The sequence below is a fragment of the Crocuta crocuta genome, unplaced genomic scaffold, assembly GCF_008692635.1.
Source record: "Crocuta crocuta isolate KB4526 unplaced genomic scaffold, BGI_CrCroc_1.0 scaffold113, whole genome shotgun sequence".
NCBI lineage: Eukaryota > Metazoa > Chordata > Mammalia > Carnivora > Hyaenidae > Crocuta > Crocuta crocuta.
Genome location: NW_027530368.1, coordinates 5302338 through 5327462, shown reverse-complemented (window position 1 = coordinate 5327462; position 25125 = coordinate 5302338). Strand labels below are relative to the sequence as shown.

Genomic DNA, 25125 nt, shown 5'->3' with positions numbered 1-25125 from the left:
TGGATAGAAAAACTGAACAGAAACTTTAGAGGAGTCAAGGTCATCCTTGTAGCTCAGCAGAATTCTTTAGGGAAGGTGGTGGAGGGAACCTGCCACCAGTGAAAAGAATCTTAAATAAAGAAATACTCTAACCAGAGAAAGCCCAAGGACCACTCTATAAAGAACATGGCTCCAAAAAGCACTCTGCTCTTAGCAAGGAAACACATCACTAAACAGCTAGAAGCTGGGGCTCCAACTATACAGAGCATCCATTCTAGGAGGAACTAACCAGGCTGCAAACTAAGCCCAGGATCATCTGCTGCAGGTGGAAAGGCTGGCTCCGAGGGCCACAACAATGACCAGTCCCTGCAGCTGCAGGGACACCTGACTGACCTGTGCGGTTCGAGGTCACAGATTCCGTCTGGGATGGAAGGCGCTGGGGCACTGGGGGCTCCAGTCCCGGTATGAGACTCTCAACAGCAACATCGGCCTTTTCTTTTGTGACAGAGCATTAAGAGAGGAGAACAGACGGTAAGAGAAAAGGAGTCAAAAGTTTCTTCAGACAATTCTGTGAAGGCTTCCTTCTATAGGTATCTAAAATGCCTAGTCTCAGGCATGATGGACAGCACAATAAGTTACTTTATTTCTGCTGCTTTGAGTGTCTGGGCTTCACTGATTGAGCAGGCATGTGCAAGGTTAACCACTATAACTAATCTTGGTGACTTTCAGTTTTTATAGATAAATGTAGAGCACGAGTCACCCAGCAGACCTCTTCCATGTCAGAAGACATAGGTTGAAAGGCACCATAGTATCTTCTGGTAATTTTGCTTTTCTTAAGGGGTAAACTTGGGGGCAGACATCCTCTGTGCCTTGCGAGGGTGACTAGTCCATTTGAAATCTCACCCCGTGATGTGGCTGGGAGGTATTCTGCACTGTGTGACATCCTGCAGCTGAAGGCCAGTCTTTCTACAAGGTCATGGCCTTTCTACAGGTTATGTGCCCTGGAGTGCTGGGGCCCTGCACATTTTGTAGGTCATGCCTGCCTGTGCTGTAGGAGTACAGGGAAATACCAGACTGAGCAGACTGAGCCCCTGCCCCAGATTCTATGCGTGGGGCGTGTTCACCACTGGGCAAGTGTTTTCTGCTATGGATACGGGACACATACAGAGGCCTTCAAAAGAAGAATCTGCTAAAGGTAAGGTCCCAGCTTGAAACGAACTTCTTTAGTGAAGCTTTAGTAATTAAGTGTGAATTTTTCCATTCCTCCTCATTCATAAGAAATTCCCTTTAGAAGTCTTAGGCTATCAAGTAAAACAAAAATAACAGTGCGGTGCCCCTGGGAAGGCAGAGAAAACACTTTATTTGGGGTGATAACAAATGAGATTAAAGGAGGCTTTGCAACAGTTCCATTCCACAGCACACCTATTCAATAGGGATCTGCCAACCAGCTAGTTATCATTCTTGAAACAGACACATAGACCATGCAGGACCAAAGAAACAGAGATGACGACTTTACCAATTACAGCATCGGAAGTGCTACCAAAAGGGTCTGTCATAGGCAAGAGGTCAGGGAGCAGGAGAGAAGTGTCAGGAGATTTGAGTCCCTCAATTAGTTTTTCTAGGTTGGGCAGAGAGGTAAAGAGAAAGCAAAAGTGCAGTGAGATATTAAACCAAGCTGAACATTTACCATTTTCTAAGCAAACACATTTTGGGGTCAAAATTTTGTATAGATTCATCATAGAAACAAATACGGTTAGTATCTTTTACTGTTAATTACAAATAACCTTTCAAAATTCAGTTCAAAAATGATTATTTCTCCAGTTGAGGTAGTCACTTTGTAAGTCATTCAAGATACTGCCCTAGGTTTGTCTGTTTTAAAATTTGAGGTATAGGTGCGCCTGGGTGGCTCAGTCCGTTAATCATCTGACTTCAGCTCACATCATGATCTCATGGTTCGTGGGTTCGGGCCCTGTGTCGGGCTCTGTGCTGGCTGCTCGGAGCTTAGAAACTGCTTCAGATTGTGTATCCCTTTCTCTCTGTCCCTCCCTGCTGTGTTCTCTCTCTCTCTCTCTCAAAAATAAATGTTTAAAAAATAAATAAAATTTGAGGTATAAATATTTACCCAAAAGATAAAAAAAATATACATTCGAAGGGATACATGCACCCTGACCTTTATAGCAGCACTATCAACAATAGCCAAATTATGGAAGGAGTCCAAATGTCCATCGACTGATAAATGGATAATGTAGGTGTGACAGGATATACATATGTGTGGTGTATATATATATCATATGTCATACACACACATTACATATATGATGAAATATTATTCAGCCATAGAAAGAATGAAACCTTGCCATTTGTAACAACGAGGATGTAACTAGAGAGTATTATGCTAAGTAAAATAAGTCAGTCAGAGAAAGACAAATACCAATGATATCATTCATATGTGGTATTTAAGAAACAAAACAGATGAACATAGTGGGGAAAAAGAGAGAGAAGGCAAACCATAAAAGAGACTCTTAACCATAGAGAACAAACTTAGGGTTGCTGGATGGGAGGTTGGAGGGGGACAGGTTCAAAGGGTGATGGCTATTAAGGAGGGCACTTGTTGTGATGAACACTGGGTGTTGTAGATAAGTGATTAATCCCTAAATTCTACACCTGAAACTAATATTACAAACTGTATGCTAACTAACTGGAATTTAAAACTTGAAAAAGAAAAAAAATTTTTTGAGGTATAATTTACATTGAATAAAAGTCATCATGAAATTGGTGCACAATTTGATGAGTTTTGACAAATGTACACACTCATATAAGCACCACTGAAATGATGTAGAACATCTCCATCACACCCCCAAATACCCTTGTGCTTTATTCTGGTCAGTGCCTGACTCTTGCCTGTGCCCCGGCCATAACTAATCTGCTTTCTATCCCTACAGCCTTGCCTTTTCTAGAATTTCCTATAAATGGAACCATGCAGTATATAGCCTCTTCGGTCTGATGTCTTTCATTTAGCATAATGCTTCTGAGACTTCTCTCCGGTGTGGTATATATTGGTAGTTTGTTCTGTCTTATGTGGTAGCAGTGTTCTGCTGTATGAGCGCGTCACATTTTGTTCAATCATCCACCAGTTGATAGACATTTGGTTGTTTCTAGTTTTTAGCTATTAAAAATAAAGCTGCCATAAACATATATCCATATAAGTATACATTCATACCCCTTCCTGGGCTTAGTTGTGCAAATTTTTTTGGACTTGCATTTAGAAATGGTTTGTAACTCAGCAAGTGGATCAAAATATGCCTAAATTAACTTCCACCATCACTTATTGTCTGACAATGGAGAGCCTGTGACAGGCTGGTACTCTTATCATTTTATGGTCAAACCTCATGAGATTCATTCACTTACACCTAAAGATGGATTACTTTTGCTGTCTTTTGGCTAGAAAACAAAAAGATATAAGAAGCCACCAGACTTGTCACACCTAATGTTTAGAAGTGCACACATTAAGATTCCTTCATGATTCTGCCAGCCTTGATCCATGAACAAATCTCTATTTACGTTTAACTTATTAATGGTAGAACATTAACTTGAAACAAAATAATGAATCATAGAATCTTACAAAAAGAAGGGAATTAAGGTCTCAAACCTCCTTTTACTTGCAAGGAGGTTGAGGCCACATAAATTCTATAATTTGCTCAGTTAAAGCCTGTCGACATTTTTTTTTAATCACAGAAATACCATACCATTAAGATAAAACTAAAATTAAAATGTTTGAGAAAAAGAAGTGACTTAAAGTCCAAGTATGTGTCTATAATGTTTTAATGAATCTGCATTCTTCCAGGCCATCAGAAATCAAGGCAAGTAAAGATGAAATTGATATTCGCTGAATGACCAAAACCAAATTTCAGGTGATCTGTAATTTAAGGTGATCTATAACTACACAGATAAAACAAAATAATGGATTTTAGTGTCTTGGCAAGATAATTTGCTTTGGTCCAATTAACATACTGCAGAAAAAGACATTTTTATATGTGAAACCAATTTACCATCTTTGGAGTATATGGCATGTCGATATCTTTGAATTAAAGGACAATATGCTACATTTCTCATTTACACCTGATTTATATTGAAGAAAGGAAGGAAGGAAAAAAAACAACTTTTCAACAGCAAGGGAAAAAACCCCAGGGTACTAACCAAGTGTACAAGTGTAATCACATCAGTATTAATCTTGCATCATGCATAACATTTTATTAGCAGACAAAATGTTAAAAATATCTGACAATTTTTAGCATACTGGCAAAAATAAGATGGTTTTCCCAAAAAGTCCAATTTGTCATTATTCTGAACACTAGCTTTTGTTTTATTCCCAAAAAAGAGCTTCTTTCAAAACCAGAAAAGTAATCATTTGTTTCTTTCAATTTCAGCACTCATATATTTGCAATCTTATGAAGTAACATATAAAAAGTAATGACCCCAAATTACTTATCTTTAATATAGCAGTGTATCTAGGTGCAAAACCTTGGGCTCACCAGATTCAGAGTTTGAATTCTAGCCTCTCCAATGACTGTGACCATGGGGCAGTTCCTTAAACTTCTGTCATTACCTCAACTGTAAAATGGGAGATACCTCCCACCATCCTTCTGTACTGGTCACTCAAGTATCATCTCCTCCAAGCCTTTCCCTGTCCTCCCTTCACTCTCTTCTTTTGCAGCCCTTACAACGTGACCAAAGGCAGAGAAGGTATGTTATTAATCTCTGTATCCCTGTGGGGTGCTGGGGTGGTTCAGTCGGTTAAGCATCTGACTCTTGACTTCAGCTTGCGTCATGATCTTACGGTTCATGAGTTTGAGACCCCCACCGGGTTGTGTGTTGAGAGCATAGGGATTCTGTCTCCCTCTCTCTCTGCCTCTCCCCTGCTCACGCTCTCTCTCTCTCTCTCTCTCAAAATAAATAAGTAAACATGAAAAAAAACCTCTGTATCCCCAGTTCTCGGTTTCCTCTCATACCCTATGTCACATGTCTGCCTTTAGCCTCACTGGAGAGGTGGGAGGAATAGAGGATCAACTGGAAGGTCAGGTTCTTCAGCAAGAATCAACTATTTTTATTAGCCGTTAGCAAAAAGCTGATGTGAGGAGATAAAAAAGTGTGTGTGTGCATACAAGCGTGCATGCGTTGTATGAACAGGGTGGGGATGAGCTAAGTTGCCAAATGTAGGGAGACTTATCTTCTGACCAAACAGTAACAGGTTATTCACATGCATAATCTGTGATGACACTTGAATACTGGACTGTGGGAAGGAGGAGCAGGGACAGAGCAATAGCAGACAGAGAACTAGGAGTGAGAGCACAGAGCCACGGCTTAAGTAAGGTGGACGGCACGTACAAAACCAGTCTGTCACCCCCAGCATTACTGAAATGACATACTCGGTGTGGGGGTCCAGGGGCTACTGGGACTACTGTCATCACTTCCATTTGCAGTTTAATGTCAAACATTTTCATTCATTATTCACAAAAACCCCTGAGTTTGGGACTACTGGTAGAGTTAAGAATGGACGTAGACACTGTGAGAGTGTGCGACCTGCCCAAAGTCACAGATGGGACATAGTAGAGCCCACACTTGATTTCAGATTCTCCCACATGCTGCCTACAGGGTCTGCCTGTCCCCATCGACACAGGAGAACAGGTCTTTACATAGATATGGTCCCATGCCTAACGACCAAGTTATCAAAGACATGTTGGCCCCTGGAAGGAGCCTCAGATCTTATTCAATTAGCCTTCTCATTTACAGATGAAGAAACTAGCTCCAGAAAGGTGAAGCCACATGCCTCAGAGCTTAAAGCAGGTCAGCCACAGAGCCAGCTAGGACTATGACCCAAACCTTCTACACATTAGAGATTCAGTCCTCTGGTTTAACAAAAGCTTTGGTTGCTTTAAAATGTAAAACCATTAGAAGAAGTCACACCTCAAGCTATCATAGCTCATTTTTGGTCTTTGTAAATGAAGAACTTGAGAAGAGGATATAACGGGAGGCAAGAGAAAGGCTACAGGAGGCTGAGAGTTTATAAATCACAGCCTGCAGGCCTCACATATGCATCAAGGGCCAGCCTTGATATCACTCGCGTTAGGACTTCTGTCCACTCTTACACTCAGACATGCTGAGACTATGTGTCACAAAGGAGGTGGGTGGGAGGAGCAATGCAGAGAGTGACTCTTACACTCAGACATGCTGAGACTATGTGTCACAAAGGAGGTGGGTGGGAGGAGCAATGCAGAGAGTGGTAAATTTAGGAACGTGTGCAGGAAATGTTCTTTAAGATCCCAAACCTCAAACAAGTTCTCCATGGGCATTTTGCAACTTGTTGATATCTAATGAAGCCATAGACACCTGAGATAACAGTAGTGAGAATGGGTGAGATTCGAGTAAAACTCAAGGTTTTACTCGAGTGCCTTGGTAGGAGATCAGAAAAAGCAGAATTCCTTGAATAAAGTGAAATGTGAGAGGAGGCAGCATGGTCTGCCAGAGAGAAAGAAAGAAAAGGCACAAAGAGACAGAGACCTGGGCTCTGCACTAAGTTGATGTGACACTTTGGAAAACTACCATTGTTCTCTGGATCTAAGTTTTTCTTATTGATAAAATGATAAAATGAAGATACACTTAGGTCCTATCCACCTCTACAAGCCAATCATCCAAGGGAAAAACAGGGAGTAGGAACTAACCAATACTTAGAAGACGGGCCGCTTAGGGAAGAAACTGGAGATCTGAACCGGAAGGGGCTGCAGGAAAGGACCGTTGGAGGGTGCCGCGGCAGAATGGGCAGGAGGGGAGATGACTGCCTCCAAGGCAGCAGGTTGTAGGAAACATAGACAGCTGACTCCATATGCTGTTCAACACACAAACTCAGCCCAGACACCCGTGGCCAGGGGAACAGGGTGAGAATGTAGGGGGATATTTAAGCAAGATCCTTGTTTGAAAAAAGAACGGATGTCTTTAAAAAAAAAAAAAGCAAAGGGGTAAAAAGAGAAACCAAGAAACAGACTCTTAACTTGGAGAACAAACTGCTGGTTCCCAGAGGGGAGGTGGGTGAAACAGGTGATGGGGATTAAGGAGTGCACTTGTGATAAGCACCGGGTGATGCACAATCTGCAGAATCATGATATTGTATATGTGAAACTGTGTGTTAACTATACTGGAACTTAAAACAAAATAAAATTACATTTAGTAAAAAGAAAAAAGAACAGATATCTATTGTTTGATCCCTTATTACAAAAGCAAAACAGTATGTTTACTGTGGAAACTTGGGAAATGCAAAGAAAACAAAGGGTAAGAGTAAAAACCACCCATAATCTCACTTTGAGAGACACCCACTATTAAGAGTTTTTAGAGAATACCCCTCCAATCTTTTCCTATAAATTCTGATTGTTTGATAAACATTTAGGCATACCCATGTTTTCTTAGAATAATTTTTTAGAAAAGAAAAAAGAAAGTAAACTACCAGGATCTGAGTGTAGTCTGTTTTCTTAGATGTTCATCAAGCCCAAGGCGGTGAGGCCCTCCCTCTTTACCACGCTGATGGCAGAAGCTATGGCCTCTCATTGTTTCATAATTGGCTCTTCTTGGATTCACCATAATGATGAACCTTAATATATATATATTATTCTCCTCTCACAAGAATATATATTCTTTTATGAATTATCTACTCATATTTTTCTATTGGTGGTATTTCTTATCACATTCCCACTACTATACTCAGTTCTTTTTCAAGTCTCTAGGATTCCGAAATAAGAATGAGTCAGGTTAAGAGCGTAAAGATGGGCTGAAATCATGGTGAAAGGACCGAGAAGGTGGACCCTTGAAGCAAAGTGGGCACAGAATGAGTTGGCTTGGCCACTGGAAGCTGAGAATGCTTTTAAAGGAGAGGGTTGCTAGGACTTTGAAAAATTAAGAGGGGACTTAGAAACAGATCTTTTGAGCACCTTCCTCTCTCCTCTCAAGTATAAGTCAAGTGGCATTGGGGACTAGGGAAGAGTGGAACAGGTAGAAATCAATCCACTCCAAAGTCTTCTCTTAGGCTTCTCTCAAGATTTATTTAAAGTATCAACCACAAGGCAAGAAGGTAATAAATCCTTCATAAACGCATCAAAGGTTAGATAATCAAAACTGCTTCCTGATGTGAGACTGGGATATAGTGAAAGTTGTAATCTTTCTAAGAAAGAAAGAGTCCAAATATCAAAGGAGAGGAGAGGTTATCTATTTAGAGGCTAAAAAGGTTAAGGATTTGCTCCAGGGCTGCTCCAGCCCTAATGAGAAATAGGACCATGAAGAGTAAAGCAGGCTGATCTAATGAACATGGAAGAGCTCGATGCCAGCACCCCTCAGAAAAGATGATCTGGCTGCTACAGCTTTGTGGCTTTGGAAATTTATATCTTGTTTGAAGTCTTGTGATGAGAGATGCTGTTTTTAAAATCCAGTCTCTCCAAATAGTTCCTATAATTGAGACACTAGACACCAAACTGTCTGTAACATCTGCAAGTTGGAAGCAAAAGTCAGCCACCATGCCCCATTCCAGGTTCATTTTAGGGAACTGAATCTGCAGAAAGAGAAACTTCCCAGAGCAAAGACACATAGGAGATCAACCTTGGACTTTTTAATACCACAAAACAGCAGTTGGAAGTGAGGAACATGCCAGGCAAATAGCTCTGAGAGGAATGTTTATCTTGACAACAAACCACTAAGAAAACAGTTTCTCCTGTCTATTTTTTTAAGAGCTGATGAAGTACTATAAACCAGGAGGCACATTTTTAAAAAGCCGTAGATTCTAAGAAGCGGCCCTTACGGGGCAACTAGTGCTTGCCTGCTTAGTCTTGTGGAACACTGATGTTGAGAAGTCAGCATTAAGGAGTTGCTATAAAAACTTTTCCTCAAACTCTTGTGCTCTGACAGTGGGGATGTAAAAAGATGTAGTCGCTATGGGAAATAATATGGTGGTTCCTTAAAAAATCAAAAATAGAATTACCATAGGACCTGGCAATTCCATATCCGGATATATACCCAAAAGAATCTTGGGTCATGAAGACATATTTGCATACCCATGCTCATGGAAGTGCTGTTCACAGTAGCCAAAAGAGGGACCAAGTGGCTAACAGAAGAGGGACGGATAAACAGAATGTGGTAAACATATATAACGAAACATTAGTCAGCCTCAAAAATGAAAGAAATTGTGACATATTCTTCAGCATGAATGAACCTGGAGGACATTATGTTAAGTGAAATAAGCCAGTCACAAAAAGACAAATACTATATGATTCTACCTGTATGAGGTATCTAGGGTAGTTAAATTCACAGAGGGACAAAGGAGAATGGTGGTCACCAAGGGCTGCAGGGAGGGTGGAAGGAGAGTTACAGGTAGAGAGTTTCAGTTTTGTGAGATTAAAAAAATTCTCTGGATGGATGGTGATGGCTGCAAAACAATGTGAAGGTACTTAATGCCACTGAACTGTCCACTTTAAAATGGGAAATTTTGTGTTATGTGTATTTTAGCAGTTTAAAAACACAAAGGATTAAATCCTATAGCCAATTTTCAAAGAAAAGTCCCCATTCTCTTCTACTGTATTTTAAATTTGGTACCACCTACAGCTTATCTAACACAAATAGAAGGCAAAATAAACACACAGCATGTGAGCATCAGTGAAATACTTTGAGACTCACCAGAGCTAGGCCTCATTTGGCAGCTTGTGAGCACACAAATGCTTGTGGCTGTGTTTTTTTTTAATGCCAGATTTTCTAAGAAAATTTGTTTTATGCTTTGGAAAATAAAAATGCTCTTAAAAAAATAACCCTAAAAATCCAATTACCCAGTGCCCCTTTACCTACAGTTTAATAATCATTATATCAAGGAAGTCTATTTCAATGGCTCTCAGTTGTGCAAAGGTCAAAGGTTATAAAGCAAGTTTAATTTCTGTAAGAGAAAAACATTATTGTCTAAAACTTTTCATAACGAGGACTGCCCTATGGGGAATAAAGGCTCAGAACCAAAGTCTACAACATTTCCTATCTTTATACTAATTTGAAGTTTACAGAGCGATTCCAAATAACATGCTTTCATCTGGACCTTACAAGCTACTCCATGAAGTAGGTTTTAATAGCACCAACCTTGAGGAGAAGAACACAGAGTTTAAGTGATTTGATAAAAATCATCAAGCTACTATGCAGGTAGTACCTAGGTCTTAAAACTTCAAGCCCATTTTTGTATTTCCCTAACCCTTAAATTTAGCTCTCCAGTCGAAGGCTTTCTTGACCCCCAGGCAGGGGAGGGAGGTTTCACTGGTTGGGACATGGGGGCCATTAAAAGGAGTGTGTGCAGCAGCACAGTCCCAACAGCACCAGGGCCTCACCTCCTCACCCAGAACATGAAATATTACTTGACATACCTACCAGTCAGTATGCTTTTTTTTTTTAATTTTTTTTAATGTTTTATTTATTTCTGAGAGAGAGACAGCTTGAGCAGGGGAGGGTCAGAGAGAGAGGGAGACACAGAATCTGAAACAAGCTCCAGGCTCTGAGCTGGCTGTCAGCCCAGAGCCCGACATGGGGCTCGAACCCATAAACCATGAGATCATGACCTGAGCCAAAGTCGGACGCTCAACCGACTGAGGCACCCTGGCGCCCCCAGTCAGTATTCTTTGTAGAATCAAAGCAAATTACATGGGAGGGCATTTTATCTATCTATCTATCTATCTATCTATCTATCTATCTATCTATCTATCTTAAATAGCTTGTTGTCAAGTTGGTTTCCATCTATCTATCTATCTATCTATCTATCTATCTATCTATCTATCTATCTTAAATAGCTTATTGTCAAGTTGGTTTCCATATAACACCCAGTGCTCATCCCAACAAGCGCCCTCCTCCATGCCCATCACCCCCCTTCCCCTCTCCCCCATCAGCCTTCAATTTGTTCTCAGCATTCAAGAGTCTCTCATGGTTTGCCTCCCTCCCTCTCCCCAACTATTTTTCTCCTTCTTCTTCCCCATTGTCCTCCATTAAGTTCCTCCTAATCCTCCTATACGTGCAAACATATGGTAGCTGTCCTTCTCTGCCTGACTTATTTCGCTCAGCATAACATTTTAAAAGCATAAAATAAAATGTTAAGTTATTACAAGGCATATAGTTTTCAGGAGACTATGACTTCATGACTCTTATCATCAGGAAGGTAGAGTATGTATGCATGTATGCAAAACAAACAAACAGACCAGAAAGTGTGACTGGTGCCCAGGGTGGTTTGGAGGTAGTGACAAACTGGGGGCTGTAGGCAGACAGGAGGAGGGGAGACAAGCTTGCAGTTGAGGTTCCAGAGACCCTAAACTCTCAGGCCTCACCTCAGACATTTCAAGATGCTATGGAAGGATGTAGGGTAACCCCGTCCATGTCCCACCTATATCCTTGGATAAAAAGGCTACAGAATTGAACCTTACAGTACATACATTAGACACAGCGGCAAGACACCATGCTCAGCCCAGATTCTGGAGGGCTCCACAATGGGCTGGAGGTGAAGAATCTGCTAAACCTAGCTATTGCTTTCACTCCAGGGTTTGGTAGCTTCCTGACACTGTGGGCTGTGCCTTCATTTATTCACCCTCCAAGAGTGGCCTGGCTGGGAGTTGGCCGAGGCACAGGTGGAAGGCTATGAAGCCAGTCGTCTGGTGTTGGGAGTTGGGGACAGAAATGGAGAGCAATGGGGCTGCCATAAGCCTTTCTGCCTCAGGTTTTACTTTGTTCGTTCATCCAATCTGCAAACATTCATTGAGTGCCAATCTCCCCGCCAGTCTTCTCAGCACTGGCAAAGCAGTGATGGATCAGACAGCAAGGTTCCTCCCTCAGGACATTGACATCCTGGTGGGGAAAGACAGATAACAGACCAATGAAAACAAACAATGTCACGGTAAGTGCTATGAAGAAAAAAGCCAGGAAGTGTGACAGAGTGCTGTGCGATCACGACAGGCCTGAGAAGACAGCATTTAAGCTGAGACTCAGATGTCAGATAATAAGAAGGAACAGATATGGAGGAAAAGCTTTCCAGGCAGAGTACTAGCACGTGCAAAGTCCCTGAGGTGGGAAACAAGCGTAGCTTGTCGGAGGAAAGACTGAAGAAAATATAATGAGCTCAGGTCAGAGGGGTAGCCAGAGAGCTAACCAGATTAGTTAGGGCCTTTTAGGTCTTGGTAAAAAGTCTGGCTTTTACTCTCAGTGATCATGGAAATTCCTGGAGCACAAAGGAGTAACATGTCTAATTTATGTTTTCAGATGAGTCTGGTCTGACAGATCATATGATATCCCTAAAATTCTCTCTTAGAATATTCCATTTTAATAGTTCTCTCATTAAAACCCAAGAGGAGTCATGGCTTAATTGGAATTAAAGTGTATACCGGTATCACGTTAGCAGGAATCCATCAGAATAAGAGAAATATGGAGGATCAGGAGACAGGAAAGATGACAATGTGGAAGGCAGGACGGCCGCCAGCTACCTATGGTGTCTCCCAGGCTTATCTTCACAACTCATCTCCACAACCGGGAGCTGATACCCTGAGCCACCTCATGTCTGTGCCCGGCTCCTCACCCCTGATCCAGAGGGCACCTGTGACAGCTGTAGAGGACAGCTACCCACCTTTGGGCCCTCATCTTCCGGCCTGTGCCAAGAAGTCTCCCTTCCAGCTTCTGTAGCCCATGGGCCATCTGGAAAGAGCAAGGCAAGAACCTGAGGGGTGTCAAAGGGAGAATGCCTCAGTAACCCCTTTTCCTTGTGTGATCCCATGATTGCCACAACAGGGAGGAAAAAGAGGTCAGTGGGCCCCTGGCTGAGTTTGCAGCCCATACCTTTCCAGCTTGCAACTGGCTTGTCTAGATACTGCCCAGCATGCCTGAATGATACAACAGAGAAAAGGGCCTCTGCTGGACTCCTTCTTCCCTTTCCTTTAACTATCCTACACTGAATCATTTCTCAGAGACCTTGGGTATTTTTGACCTACATCCAGGTCCAGCAAGCTATGAAGTTACTCAATACTACTTGATTAAGGCAAGTTTTTGCTTCTCCTCAGGAGGGTCAACAAATTGCCTTAAGAAATAAAACCGGTCATGGTACCCTTGCTGCAATCTGTCTTAGTACATAGATGATACAAACGTCACAATCATTCCAATCTTAAGTCAATTATATACCTTTACATTCTGGGAGAGAAGAACTAAGCAGATCCTACTAGTTTATAACCAAGAGAATAGGAGGAGGTAAGAAAGAGAAGAAAGAAAAACTATCAGAAACAAAATGACTGCTAGATGCTTCTAAAGAGTTGGATCTATTTGCTTTTGCAAAAAGAGTGATAGAGAAGAGAAAGGGTAGCTTCTGTGTCCCACCTCATGCTCCCACCCCCACCCCCAAAAGGATGGGGAGGAGAGTAGAGAGAGAAATCACCAGCATTCATGAACCCCAAAGGGCAAGCATCCAATTATTGTTTCAAAAGCTATTTCAATTGGAACACACTAACAATTTCTTCCTTTTTTAAACTGCTCACTTAAAAATCAGATATGGTAGGCCTAAAGGGATATTTGAATTCATGCAGTCCAAATTACTTCACTGATGAAGAATCAAGCCCAGAAGGTTTTTGGATAGTTGAAGTGTTAGGAAGGGAACCTGGGTCTCCTGACTCACACTCCCTTTAATTTTTATTATGTATTTTTATATAGAAAACAAAAGCCCATTGTAGGAAAACCAGTCCCAAACAGGAAATCATCATATAATCACTATTAGCATTTTCCTTTTACCATATGCTTACAGGTCTCCCTTGACATGTTATAATCATATTGGACTAATGTTCTTTCCAATGCACCTCCCATTACCAAAAAATATACAACAGAACTATTAATAGGGCTTGGAATTCACATCCTTTTCATGGAGTATTCAAATAACTCTCAAGAAATCCTGGAACACAATAATCAAGAATCAACCTGCTTAAGCTCCGAGCAGTTGTTTACCTACCTGGTGCATCAGGTACTTGAAGAGGGATAAAAGGATCAGATACACTTAGAAGTGGGAGGCTAGAATCCACAGTCTGCCCACCCTTCCTTTTTTCAGCTGGAGTGGGTTGGAGGGGAAGAAAGGGTCAAGGAGAGAAAAAAAGAGAAAAGCAGAAAACATCAAGTAAATCTAGATGAATGTAGCATCTATTAACCCATCAGCTCTAATTGAAGAGTAAATCTAAACTCAGAGGCAGAATAAAGACAGATGAGTAGATATAATCCAGAGGAAAAGGCAAAATATATATGAGATAGATAATCCGGTCCTTGCAACACACTCAACGACGTAATGAATGATAAAACTGGTATTATATTCATACCCCTGAAATTCTACTTCTTCTATGTGTGGAAGCTTATGGTGGTCTCTCAGAATTCCTGTAGTGATTATTGACCATATTACACATTTTGGCATATAAACCACTTTGGCATATAAACAAACACTGCTTGTTTTGTAATCTAGCACATATGTATAAGTACTTACAATGTGCCCTTTACCCTCTTGAGGTCACGGTATCACCAAATGTCTAGGCATGCTAGGCAGACAGACAGAAAGAAACAGAAATAGACTTCCTGCCTGTTGCAAGCCCTAACCTCTGGACTACATCTAACATTTACTGACATTCATTCTGTATTTGGCAAACTCACAGATTTACAGAAATCTATACACCCTATTGGATATCAGGGCTTGAAGGGATCTTAGGATTTTCTAGCACAAATTTCTCATTTTACAGAAAAGAAAAGGAAGCCCAGAAGTTAAGAGACTAGCCAGAGATCTACCAGCAGACCCAGGATCAGAACACAGGTTTGCCGGTCTCTCCTTTACCATTCTTTAACTGCATTTTAATATTCAGTTTACTCAGTAATTAAAATCTCATTTGCCTTCTACAGAGTGGATCTTTAAAACTACTTTTTATTTTCAAATAATTATGAAATCATAGGAAATTGCTGTACATAGTGTCCTGGGAACATTTTCAACCAGTTTCCTTCCATGATGAGATCTTTTACAACTGTAGGTCGATACTGCTGACATTGTTACAATATTGTTAATTAATTTTATAAAGTTTTTACATACGTGTGTGTGTGCAGTTCTTTGCAATTAGATCCTATGTATAGATTAGCATAAGCACCACCATAACAACGATATACAACTGTTCCATCAAACAAAAGGACCTCCTTATTCTCCTTTACAGTCACACAGTCCTTATTCCAGTCCCTACCTCTTGGAATCTGTTCTCAATCTCTATAATTTTGTCATTTTGAGGTTAAGTGGGTTTTTAAGTTTCTAAAGGTAGACAGGAGAAGAGGGGGATAAAATTACTACTATTAAAAATCTCTAAAAATTTTTAAAAAAAATAAGACACAATGAAATATATTAAAAAAACACAAATTATATAACTGGATATATTCATTTTTGAAAAAAGTATATATGCAGAAATAAAACTATGGACATAAATATTGTAAAATGTCAGCAATGTTCTCCTCTTAGAGTGGGATTGTGAGTTTTTATCTTGCTTCTTTGGGCTTTTAGTCATTTTCCCAAAATTACACAAATGAATGTATGTAACTTAACAGAAAAATATTTTAAATAAAGAGGCACAATGTCAAGTTCCAGATGTCTGTTGCAACATATGGACACAGTTCATCAACATTTTTGCAGCTTTTAACATAAAAATGTTTAAAATAACCATTCTGCCATCCTCCCTGACTTATTATGAAATTTCCTGCTTATTTCCTTCCTTGGTTGATCAGATGGTTTAAAATCAGTGAACAGGCTGAGCTTGGTTAGAAAACTTGTAGAAAATGGCACAATCCTATATTTCATACAAGTGAGGACATACTGATTTCTGGGGTTTAGATACAATTTTCTTTCTTTTGTAAAGAATGAAAGTGTCACACATACATAAAGTTTATACCACAAACAAGAAAGAAGGAAAAATAACAAATGTTCATTTTAAAAGACTGGAGAAGATGAAAAAAAATGAAGACATTTTATAATGTTTGCAAAAGCTTAGTGTCACTGATTTATAAAGATTCTTGAGATGTGGTTATGACTATAGCTGCTGGGCTGGGCTGTTCAGGTTCAAATTTCTAACCTGTCATTCTCCAGTTGAGTGACCTTGGGCAGGTAACTTAACTTCCCATGGGCTGTTTTAAGGACCACCTGAGCTAATGCATAAAAAAGCACTTACCAGTGGGCTTATTAGCATGCAGCAAGTGCTCAGTATATGTTCACTGCTATTACTGTCGTCACTCTATTCAAATGTGTGTTTAAGGTGGGGCCTTTAAGTCCCTTAAAAAAATATGGTCATTTATAGCCTACAAAGTAAGCATAAAGGGGAAGAAGACACTACAATAAAAAAAGAAACTGTTTTTAAAAAATAGTTCATACAGACAAATAAACAGCAAAACAAACAACAAAACATGATAAGTAAGAATCATAGACACTGAAACTGGGAGCAGATAGAAAAGTTGTAGGGACCTCTGTCATTAACATTGGTAAATCCAAGCTCCTATCCTTAGGCAAAAAGTAGGTTTATATTAATTCAACAATCTGTACAGCACCAAACACTATACTAAATGCTAGGATTCAACAGCAAAGAAGACTTTCCTAGAGCTTACTTCTCCCATGATCCCCTTTCCGGGGAAACTATATCCTACCCAGTACCATAGCTGGACATTATTGTGATGCTCTATCCCAAGGACAACAGGAAATGCTTTATACATTTGGTACATTTAGTTAACTATGTGGTATATCAAACTGGAAGCACTTTAAACCAGATCAAAATATCAGTGCATATAAAAATTACACAGGCAAGAGAATAAAGCTGAAAATGAAAAGTAACACAAAGAATTTTAACTATTTAATATTAAAAAGCACATCCCCCAAATAAGTCCAATGTGTATTCCAAAATAATAACATGAGAATATTATGTGAAGACTTACAGGATACGGTTAAAACTCCAGTTTTTTTCTGACAAGGGAAACACACACCTATTAGAAAGCACTCTCAATAAACAGTTTAATCTTCAAAGGTCAGGGTGGGGTAGGCAATTAAAGAGAGGAGAAAGAGAATATTAAAATACCCGTGGAGAAGTCTTCCTGCAGATTATAATTAGCCTCTCTCCCCACTCTCACGCTGGTTGAAAATCACTGCTATATTTGGAGAAAAACTCTAAACACTTTTATTACATTAAAAAAAATTTTACTAGGTGTTCCTTTTAGTACTGGGAAAGCAAATCTAAGAAAAACAGGCATCTATAATAAAAAAAAATAAAAGTAAAAGAATTAGAAGACAGAAAAATGGTAGATTTTATAAATCTAAAAGCTGTCTGAAAGATACTAAAACAGCAAAATCTCTAGCTAAAGTTACCAAGAAAAAGAGAAGCACAAATACATACAATTAAAACTGATGTATACAAATATTATAAAAGGTGTAAACGCACTATCTATTTTATTTAAAAAATTTTAAATGTGTAGATGATTTTCAAGAAAGATATTACTAAATTTGCCTCATTCTATGGTAGGAAACTTGAGAGGGGAAGTTCTGGAGCCAGAGGGTTGGTGTCCCAGCTCTGCCACATCCTAGCTCTGTGACTCTGGAAAAGAGACTCGACTGTGCTCAGTTACTTCAATTGTGACTAATGTGGAGACGGTGTTGAGGGTCAGAAGAGATAATAGGGTCATTAAGAGGGTCAGGTGAGATGATACTTGTGCAGGACAAACAACAGGCTGGGGAAGATGTTTACAACAGAAGACATATGAAAAACGTTTACAAATTAATAAGAACAAAATGAACACAGACCCCCCCCCCAAAAAAAGGTAAAGGACATGAACAATAATATATCCCAGAAGAAATAAAAATGGCCAGTAGACCCTGCCCTCTGTTTACAGCCTCTGAACTCTGCTGGGTGAGGAAATGGTGGGAAAATTATTCTCATTCACTGTTGATCAAAATAAAATCTATATAGCATTCTCAGAGGCCAATTTAGAAGCAGGTAACAAAGCCTTAAAAGACACATATCTTCTGATTTAATAAAATCACAAGTTATCTTAAAGAAACTGTAAAGGATATTATGTAATGACAACCAAAGTTCCAATAAGAAATGTACATACGAGGTTAGAAAAACTAACACACCTAAAGAAAGCAGGAAGAAAGAATATAGAAGGTTAAAATCAGAAATTAATCAGTATAATTAAAACAATTTCAGAAGTATATCAAATTCCATTTGTACAAAGAATATATATATATATATATACTTAAAACCTCACACCCGCTGCTGAGGAAATTGTAATAGTAAAACACTGAAAGCAAATTAATGTTTAAAAAAGAGGCCACTTGGTTAGATGCCTTAGGACAAATGCATATGAAGCAAATTAATGCTTTTCAAAATTTATCTTTTAGGAGCTTCTTTAATGATATGGGAAATGTGCCAGATTTAGGGAGAAAATCTGGTTTTAAAATAGGACTACAAAGATGTACATTAGAGTATTAAGCTGAGACTGAAAATTGTGTGCAAAATTGTGGTCATGTATTTTAGTGAGGGAGAAGATCTAAAACTTTCATTAGATTCACTAAGATATCCATGACCCTACAAAGGTCAAATGTCACTAACAGGCACCAAAATGGTATCCCTGTGCTGTTTCTTAGTGGTGAGATTATGGTCATTTTAACTTTTTTCCTATGCTTTTCTATAAATATTACTTTTATATAATAAATATGTATCATTTTTTAATTTTAAGAAATGTTAACTGAAGTATAGTTTAGTATGTATAATTTTTGTTAATAAAGGAGAAAATTAATTTTTTGCTATTGCTTCTTTAATACCAAAAAAGGTCTAATTTTTAAAAAAAGGTATTCCTCTCCCCATAAACACACACACGCAAAAAAACACCCCTCAGTAGAGTCTTGGATAAAGGAAAGGACATCTAATTCTTAGAATTCTTCAAGTCATTCCACAGAACCTAAACAATTACAAGAGATTAACAGAGTGATGTTCTTTAATTTAAAAATGTTTGCTTAAAGTATATATGTGAGCCAGGGAGAACAAATCCTGTATAATACTGACACATCATCCTGTCATTTTAATTCAAAGTGATTCCAGTCATTTCTTTATTCCTATTGTTTATATTGGAAATCTTCTGAATAAAAGGAACTATAAGTTAACACCAAGATTTGGGGCTCATTGGTGTGCCACAGCTTTCTGTGAAGGAAACAAGAGTGAACCCTGTGTTTCAGGCATTTGTTATACTAACCGGTTCCAGCAGAAAATGCGGGAGTGGCAAAGGCATCACCTTGAGTTGGTTGAAAGCCTGGGATCAAACTCTCGGCTGAGCCTCCAAGCTTCTCAGGATGTTTGCCTGGAGGGACAAAACACCACTCAGTTCATTCCAGCAGAATCCCATGATGTGCACACACATGCGGGAGATGAAGGGCACCTTCTCAACTGACTTCTAGACTTCCTTTTACTATATTATGGCAACACCTCGGCTATTCAAAGGTCTCTGTCTAGTCATTGCAATAACTGAGACAACAGTGAGAAAAGGAAGTTTTAAGAACCAAAGACAGCACATCAGTTTTGCAAGGCAAAAAGAGTTCTGGAGATTGGGTACATGACTGTGTGTATGTAACTAACACTACTGAAATGTACGCTTAACAGTGGTTAAGAAGCTAATGTTTATGTCATGTATATTTATCACAATTAAAAATTTTTTTCAAATAAATAAGTAAAAAGCAACAAAAGAGATGGCTGGAGCGAAAGCCCTAAAGCTTAAGCACAGTACTCAGAGCAGGATGCCTCCAGTCCTTACTCAGAATTCATTTGTTTTTATGTAACTCTAATGAGTTTGCCAATCTCTTTTCTGCAGTGGAAACAGTTCAGGAGTGCACAGGAGAAGGGGGTGTAGGGGAAATGGCAGGACTGAGACGTGACAAGGGACAGGCTCAATGGTAGCAATTTAATGTGACAGAAGAGAGACAGGAATTATTAAAAGTAGACCTAAGAATTTTACAACTTAGGAGTCTCTCTTTTTTTTAACATTCATTTATTTTTGAGAGAGAGAGAGAAAGACAGCATGAGTGAGGGAGGGGCAGAGAGAGAGGGAGACACAGAATCTGAAGGTTCCAGGCTTTGAGCTGTCAGCACAGAGCCTGACGCCGGGCTCAAACCCACGAATCACCAGATCATGACCTGAGCCAAAGTTGGATGGTTAACTGACTAAGCCACCCAGGCAGCCTTAAACTTGGGAGTCTCTTAATCAAGTGCAAAAATACTAGAATTTTCAATAGCCCACGAAGGTATTCTAGAACAATACTGGCATACATAACAATGTGTCTGTTATTCTAGAACAATAACTGGCATACAAAACAATGAAATAATTTGACAATGAGTTAGTTAGTTGTCGGTTAGAGTTAAATCCTATAGGGGTGTCTGGGTGGCTCAGTTGGTTAAGTGTCCGACTTTGGCTCAGGTCATGATCTCATGGTTCGTGGGTTCAAGCCCCACATCAGGCTCTGTGCTGACAGCTACCTCGGAGCCTGTAGCCTGCTTCAGATTCTGTATCTCCCCCTCTCTCTGACCCTCCCCTGCTCATGCTGTCTCTCTCTCTCTCAGAAATAAATAAATTAAAGAGAAATTTAAAAAAAGAGTTAAATCTTATACCCTGTCTTTGGTTTAAAATGACAAGAAGGGACACTTGGGTGGCTCAGTTCATTAAGTATCCTTCTTCAGCTCAGGCCATGATCTCACTGTTCTTGAGTTTGAGCCCCACATCAGGCTGTCTGCTGTCAGTGCAGAGTCCACCTGGGATCCCCCTCTCTCTGCCTGTCTTCTGCTTGTGCGTGCATTCGTGTGCACGCTCTCTCTCAACTCAAAAATAAATAAATAAGCTATAAAAAAAAAATAAAAGGACAAGAAAGTAATACAAATTTTTAAAAGATATCTATAAAGTAATAGTTAAAGCTAAAACGTCTGGTCAAAATTCGTATCATTCACTTGGCTCTGATCACTCCTTTACCCTGTGCTCTTGTCTAATGCTGAGGTACTCTTTTTGAAGAATTTTCCCAGTGTGCTGTTGTTTTCCAAAGTGCATGTGCATGCCTCTGTGTGTGTCCTGCCTTCCAAAATAGACTGTGAGGGTGGAAATGGTACCTTCTATTTATTTGATTGCCTTTTCACAGTGAGAATTCTGATCATAGTCCAAGAGTCAATGTTCATGTGAGGGCACACTGTCCTGGGTAAGCACTAACAACTTTCTGAGACAAGAAACACACTCAGGAGAAGAAAACCATCATGCTCATCTAAGGAGTGACCATGCCTGACACTATCATCCTGATCTCTGCTACCAAATATTTCCTAAGAGAGACCCACTCTCCTTGCCACTGCCTGCAGCGAGCCAGGAGTTCCTCAGGATGCAAAGACGTTAGTGCTCTGGTAAACATTCCAATCTGTGCCCATGCTTCGAAATCAAGCCTTTGAGGGAAAGAAAGAGCCAACCTTACATTTTCACAGGCATGCCCCTCTGGAGTTAGGGTTTAAGAATCACAGAAAGATACCAATTGCTCACCTTCCCCCAGCTTGGCAAAGTCCTTGTTCAGCAGTTCTTCAGCTGTGAGTTTGGAGAAATTGTCGTCATCGAAGGGATTCCACGTAGAACCTTCAGAAGCATTATAAACGTTTTGCTGGGAGGTCCGAGGAGAGCCTGACGGAGTGGTGGTTGCAGACCTAGGTAGGTTCCCACCCCCACGAAATGAAAAAGTTGAAAAAGGGTCAATCTACTTCCTCTGTTTTGAGATCAAATTGTTTTCTAAGTCAAACCATTATTATCAAGCGCTGTCCCCGGCAATTGCAGTTTCCACAGGTCCTTTTCTCACTGTGTGAAATAAATGGCTCCTTTTCCTTCGTGATCATTTATCTCCCACTACTTTCATCTCTGGCTTAGATTTTTGGTCACATCTGCAATCCTTTCAGTCCAGAATCCCAAAGCAAACTGTCCTTAGGCTTGTGCCTCCTGTGGCACCCACACCCACTGTAACACCCACAATAACTGACCCCAGAGGGGCCAGGACTGGCCTCTCTTCAGGCTGCCTCCCATCTGTCAGGATCTAGTCCACACAGAATGAAGGGCCACTGTGAGTCTGAGTCATCACCATCACAGTTAGAAAGAAAGAAAGACAGTTATCACTATCTTGTGGTATCATTACCTCATTTTCTTCTATAGTCTCCCTTGAGACTTTGCATTTAATTAATGACTTAAAGATTTTTCACATTAGAGTACATGACTCCAGGAAAGCTGAGGGCTGAAATTGAATTTACCTAGCAAGCACTCATTGCTGTCTACTTTATTTCAGGCACAAAGCCAGTCACTGGATTTACAAAGGTTAAGACATGGTCTTTGTCTTGGAGGAATTGGCACGCTACATCAGCTGGATATACAAATAAATAATGATAATACAATATGATATAATCTCACAAAAGGTTCAGACAAACTTATATATGACACCAAGGAATCAAAGAAAAGGTAACCTCTGACATGGATCTTGATGAATAAATAGGCATTCCCTAGGCAGATAGGGAGGGTAGTGGCAGTCTGGAGAGAGGGCATAGGATGAACAAAGATGATGGAGAATGACAAGTCCACCAATGTGATACACAGCTTTTGGTCTGTTAGCCAATGAGGTTGAGATACACAGGCAATGGGGAGCCAAATGAGGGATTTTCAGCATGGAGAGATTTGGTCAGACTACGAGTTTAAAAAAATACCCCATGGAACATGGAATGGGTGAGGGAATAGAAACAGTAGAGCAAGTGTGAAATTATTTCTTAAGATCAGTGTGGTCTACGTACTACAGGCAAATTCAGTTTTTTAATAAACACAGACACCTACCCTTACATGTGCATCTATACCCATCTGCACACAGATACAAAGAATTACACAGCCCTGGTCCATAGCAGCTCTGGCCCACAGCAGTAAGAAAGATAAAGAGGAAGCACCGCATACTTGGACTTATTGAGGCTGGCCTCAGCTGCAGCTGCCTGGAGCAGCTGGGTTGATTTGCTGGCAGGGACCCCGAAGACTGCACTGTGGGTTACGTCACTGAGAATCCGCCTGTGCCCAGCACGTTGGGTCTTGGGGGATGATGGAGGAGTGAGAGATCCGAGTTTCTGTCCCTGGACGGCAGGAGGTGGGGTTGTTTGAACCTTTGGCTGTTGTCTTACTGGGGCTTGAATCTGCTAGGAAGAAAAATGACAAGTGTCCCACCCCCAAAAAAAGGTGGGGGGGGGGATGAAAAAAATAAACAGATAAGCATAATAAAAAAATGCCACATGAGAGCTCCATGCAATTTAAATGGCTGAATTTACCAATAATAATCAGAAAGAAAGAAACCCTGTTTTTTACAATCTGAGCTTTAATTCTGGGACTGATGTCAACATGTTATTTATCTGATGCTTATATGTAAATCTCAGTCCTTCATCAGCAATGGTACCCAGACTAATCATATACAATACAGTCCAGAGAATAAGACTACAGAAGCTATTTCTAACTCCGAAAATCGAGAATGTATCCTACAGGACAACTTCCAGCTCCCAAGGTCATACAGGCACTCACTCAGAATGCCTCCAAAGAGCATGCATGCTTTAAGCAATCGACCACCACGGACAGAAGCCAATGACAGCACACCTCCAGCTAAAACACATTTGAGCTGAATAATTCCTGCTAAGAGACCCTTGACTCTGACGTAACTCAGACTACTGGTTTGGAGTAAGTGAGGATTCCACTGTGATATACAAATGGTAGTGCTTTCTTTGTTCATTTTGTTCTTAAGGCTCTTTATTTCATTGATAAGATGGGTATACAAGATTCTATTTCTGTTCTCCCCTGAGAAAATGTACAGCGTCAGGGCTGTGGGGTTAACTTGTTCCAACCTTCAGTTTGGAAAAGGCACTGAAGAACTGGGTAGAGACTATAATAAGAAATAAAAAATTTGAAAAGTGCATGATGACAATTGATCTAATAACACAAGGAGTCTTGAGATTTGGGCCATTTTCAGGAGGCAGAACAAACTGTCACCAAAGAAAAGTAAATAGGAACATCTTTGCGGCTACTTGGTTAGACTTTAAGCCTAAGTCACAATCTACAAAGTGCTATTTTCAAGAAGAGGAACAAAAAATCATATTAAGAAGGCCACCTAACCCTTTAATTTTGTCAATCTTGAGACAGAATTATTTAGAATATTAAAGGCCCAGGTATTCACTATTGCTTCCCTCTAGTCCCTTATCTCAGATTAAGATGCCCCGTCCATGCTGTAGCTCAGTTTTCACATTCTGTGTGTTTGAAGGTAGGTCCTGAGAGAGAAAGGAAACCAGAGGGTCCAGCTACTTGGGCCAGGATGCTGACCAGCCTGGGATTTTCTGTCCTTATATTGATTCAGAGTCTGAATTTTACTGAGGCAGGTTATGTACATATATGAGTACACAACCACTCACCAACTGAATGGATAAGAATATAAGGCTCTAATATCAGTCAAACGAAGGTCAGAGGGTAAAGCAGCTGAGGCACCTCTGAGGGGGAAGCAGAATGCACTGTAAAGACCAGAGCTCTAGCTTCACAACTTCCTTTAGGGACCCAGGGATATACTTGCAACAGCCAACCTTAAGCCAGTATCCACAGAGACCAGAATGGCTTTACGGATAGAACTGGATTAGCTTATTTTTTGGAGGTTACGATAATTCATTACTTTGAGAAAGGTATACTTAACTGTTGAGTCCCTTTATTTTGAGGAGTTCAGTCTCCCTGGAGAACACTGTTCCTTCCTCTTACCTACCCCCGTGTGCAGCACACTGAATGTCTATCTATCATAGCAATCTATTAATACAAAATGACACCAACCCATTCAGCTACTCCTCCCAACAACCGGATCAGGCAGACAGCATTTTTGTTTTGTTTTTTATTTTAGACAGAGAGCATGCAAGCGAGCAGGGGAGAGTGGTGGGGGTTTGGGGGGGAGGGAGGAGGGAGGGAGAGGGAGAGGGAGGAGAGGGAGGGAGAGGGAGAGGGAGAGAGAGGGGGAGAGAGAGAGAGAGA

The 25125-nt window shown here is 40.3% G+C and overlaps 1 protein-coding gene across 8 annotated transcripts in view; it reads right to left on the bottom strand.

The window, feature by feature from the left end:
• Positions 1-25125, bottom strand: part of AAK1 (AP2 associated kinase 1) — a 167469-nt gene that overhangs the window by 18582 nt on the left and 123762 nt on the right. For 2 of the 8 annotated variants that reach the window (XM_077766362.1, XM_077766369.1), the window contains exons 15-20: positions 23041-23273; positions 21607-21764; positions 19297-19401; positions 14006-14101; positions 1496-1597; positions 373-474 (exon numbers count right to left, since the gene is read on the bottom strand). In XM_077766362.1, coding sequence (XP_077622488.1) covers positions 373-474; positions 1496-1597; positions 14006-14101; positions 19297-19401; positions 21607-21764; positions 23041-23273 — 796 coding nt within the window. The remainder of the gene's footprint in view (positions 1-372; positions 475-1495; positions 1598-14005; positions 14102-19296; positions 19402-21606; positions 21765-23040; positions 23274-25125) is intronic. The other 6 variants (XM_077766363.1, XM_077766370.1, XM_077766365.1 and 3 more) reach the window with 5 other exon arrangements.